The sequence below is a fragment of the Hylobates moloch genome, unplaced genomic scaffold (assembly GCF_009828535.3).
Source record: "Hylobates moloch isolate HMO894 unplaced genomic scaffold, HMol_V3 SCAFFOLD_8068, whole genome shotgun sequence".
Classification (NCBI taxonomy): Eukaryota; Metazoa; Chordata; class Mammalia; order Primates; family Hylobatidae; genus Hylobates; species Hylobates moloch.
The window spans coordinates 1-3,155 of record NW_026660343.1 but is presented as its reverse complement, the minus strand read 5'-3'; the positions used below and the strand labels follow the sequence as shown (position 1 = coordinate 3,155).

Genomic DNA, 3,155 nt, shown 5'->3' with positions numbered 1-3,155 from the left:
TATTACTTATCTATTAATCAATTCTATTACATTTCTTTATTATGTTTTAAAAATATATCAGAATAAATAAATTAGTATCTATCTATGTATGTGGAAAACCAGCGGTATCTAAAGTAAAACCAACAATCTCAGCTCTTAGATTGTGTAGCCGTAGTATTCAGCAATTTCCATATCTCTTTCCCTTTCAACGAGAAACTGCACTTTCCCCAAAGAGGTGTATTTGGCCGCATTCTCACGCTCTTGTTGAGCCTTTCTCTTCATGGCCTCACGCTCTGGCCTCTGCTCTTCTGTGATGGGCATTGACATTACTGGCTCAGGAACAGTGGGTTTCCTCCATGGACGGGGTTGGAGGCTGAAGTCTTGGATTAGAAATCGATTTTGAGGCTTGGGCAGTGACCAGAGACTGGTCACAGCAGTGGAAACAGGCTCCTGCTGCAGAGAAGAACAAGATGATGTTTTGTAGGGTGATGGCCTAGAAGCAGCAGATTGAGGGACAGTAGGCTGGGTAGGGTTGGCTGAACTGGGTTCGGTTGCTTTGGTTGAAATTGGCTGAGCTGGTGTGGCAGGACCTGTCAAAGATGTGTTGGTAGGAGCTGGTCGGGATGGATTGACTGCAGTTGATTTAGCTGAGTTAGTAGAATCAGGTTGAGCAGGGTAAGCCACAGCAGGCCTACGTGAGGCCAGAGGGTTTCGCCGCCGAGAAACAGGTTGAGCTTGAGGTTTGTCCGGGGTCAGAAAGGGCAAAGGTATCAACTTGACCTTCCCAGGTGGTGGCAACTCAGAGTGGGATGGAGATGGACACTCTTTTTCAGCACTACCATCTAGTTTCTGGGCCTTGACTTGAATTTTCTCCGGGCCTTTACCCTCACATCGGGTATCCAGCCATGGTTTGAGAGCTGGGAATGGCTGCCAGTTTTGGGTGTTGCTTGAGCTTCCCAGGATCCTGGAGGAAGAGAATCCAGTTTTCTTATCGATCTTTTTCCCGAGTGCATGGAAAACTTGCACGGACTCTAGCAGGTGCGTGCCTAGGGAGCTTCGGGGCTTTTTAAAGGTCTCTTGGCTAAGCTCAGGTTGATTTTTCTTCCGTTTCCTATTGGGAATGGTTTGCTTCTGTTCTAGCTTGACTTTGTTCCCTGACTGCTTACTCTCTTCAGATTTCTTGGAGCTGTTCTTTCTGTTCCCTTTGGTCTTTTCCTGCCCATGGCTCTTAGTTTTGCTGATCCTGCTGGATGCAGCTTTGTGAGGTTTGTCGCTAGAATGCTTGGCCTTGTTCACAGAAGTGCTGTCACTGACTGTAGCACTGCAAACAACCACTTCTCCCTCTAATGGGAACTCTGGGTTCTTTGGCTGGATTTTGGCCTTGGGAGCACCCTGGATAGGCTGGGAAGCTTTATGCTTGTTCTTCCTGACTTGATCAGAGTGACCCTTTATGACATATGACTTTTCCTGCGCCTGATTTACCTTGATGGCACTGGTATCTTTGGCTTTCTTTGCTGAGGGAACTTCGGGTTGGTCAAGATCTTGTAAGGAACTGAAGATCGGGGGGAGATAAGTATTCTCCACCCATGTAGTGGTGTCTGCCAAATCACTGCTAGACTCAAACCCATTTTCAAATATCCCTTGGTCCTCAAGACTCAGGCTGTTATTTCTTAGATTGGCATTTTCAGAACCAGGCTGCTCCTCTTGGCCAAGAGGATCAATGCAGGCCAGAAGCGGGTGAATATCGGGGATTTCTAAAAGAGGTAGTGGAGGATCTTGATTTCCTATTAGGATCTGGTAGACATCTAGAGGCTTTGAAAGGTTGGTTTTAATCTCATCCAAATTCTCATTCTCATTTTTTTCCTGGCTTGGAGCTGGAGACAGTGTCAAGAGATTAGTAGGACTCTGGACTGGAGTTATAATTGAAATGTCCCCAAGCTCAGGTGATGGGTTACTCTCAAGTGTCTGGGTATTTCTGCTACTGAAGGACTTGGAGAATTCTGGAGTTTGTGGCAGACAAAATGTCTGGCTTGGAGATTGCAATCTCAGGGAAGTATCCATCCCCAGGGAAGTTTCCATCACTACAAAGGAATCAAGGAAGAAGTCAGTCCCTGGTAAGTGAGATGCTCCCCCTATACACCAATGCAGCAATCGGATACCTTTCCAACATGGGCAAGGCATTTCTACTAGCTCTTCTTAAGGACTATGGACAAGACCCTGTATTAGGAGATTGGCAGTGACTGTTCTCTTACTGGTTATCATTTGATGTGATTGTTTCTTGGTTTTCTTTGTATTTCATAGGGTTGTTGTAAGTCAAAAAGTGAAAGTGATTTTTAAAATAGGAGATGTTTTATAAAGCCTCACATTCTTACAGGGCCCTTTCAATTCTCTCCACTCTCCTGAGAGAATAAGAACACTTTACACCATGGACTAGGGTAGAGAGTGGAGCCCTTCCTCATGAAATAGATAAGCAAGCACAGATTCTGAGCCTGTTTGTTTTGGAGAGGATCTCTGAACACAAGGTCTTAAATCCTATTATAAGTTAAGGAAAATCAAAATGTCACTGCCAAAATAAGAGTTCTGAAGTGCTTTCCAAAGACACTAAAGTACTAGATTAAGGAAGGACATTACAGCGTGGTAGTGCAGGGGAAGTGATCAGCCAGGGCACTAAAAAGTGTATCTGTCAGTATGCTCTTGTGACTCTCTTACATGTAGCACAGATGGCCATTATAGTGTTCCACTTTCCCACTTATAAGGTGTTCTTATATAGAGTCTGAAAATGGAGAGCACTGCCCAAGAATAGTGGTTGAAGTCTCAGGACTTGAATTCTACCTGTCCATGGACTCACCACTCAGCTACAGATTTGACCCTCCTTTTCAGTGCTGACATTATTCCTCTCCTTTCTTGATGTTTGTACTCACCTTGAACGCTGGTTTCTGTGATGGGTTGAGCAGACACAGAGTAATACATCTCAGAAGTAGAGACTGGTGGTAGGACATTTGTGGGCTGAACCTCCTTTAGCACCATCGCCATTTCTGGTTGATGGGCAGAAGCCCTATATCCTGTGTATGACACAGGGCCATAGGATTGCAGGCAGGATAGTGGAGGCCCCATTGTGCCCTGATTATAGTAATAGACCTGGCTTCCTATCTGGTAGGGAAGTGACAGGTTATGGC

At 45.3% G+C, this 3,155-nt stretch overlaps 1 protein-coding gene across 1 annotated transcript; it reads right to left on the bottom strand.

The window, feature by feature from the left end:
* LOC116465679 (uncharacterized protein C2orf78-like) lies at positions 1 to 3,155 on the bottom strand. The gene is made up of 2 exons (XM_032148663.2): positions 2,901 to 3,155; positions 1 to 2,060 (listed from the first exon to the last, which is right to left on the bottom strand). Exons 1-2 carry the CDS (start codon positions 3,091 to 3,093, stop codon positions 136 to 138), a joined length of 2,118 nt encoding a protein of 705 aa, XP_032004554.2. The 5' UTR covers positions 3,094 to 3,155; the 3' UTR covers positions 1 to 135.

Coding starts and splice junctions, on each gene's coding strand:
- LOC116465679 (XM_032148663.2), bottom strand. CDS start 3,093: ATGGGGCCTCCACTATCCTGCCTGCAATCCTATGGCCCTGTGTCATAC. Junction 2,061..2,900: donor CACAGAAACCAGCGTTCAAG/GTGAGTACAAAC, acceptor ATTCCTTTGTAG/TGATGGAAACTTCCCTGGGG.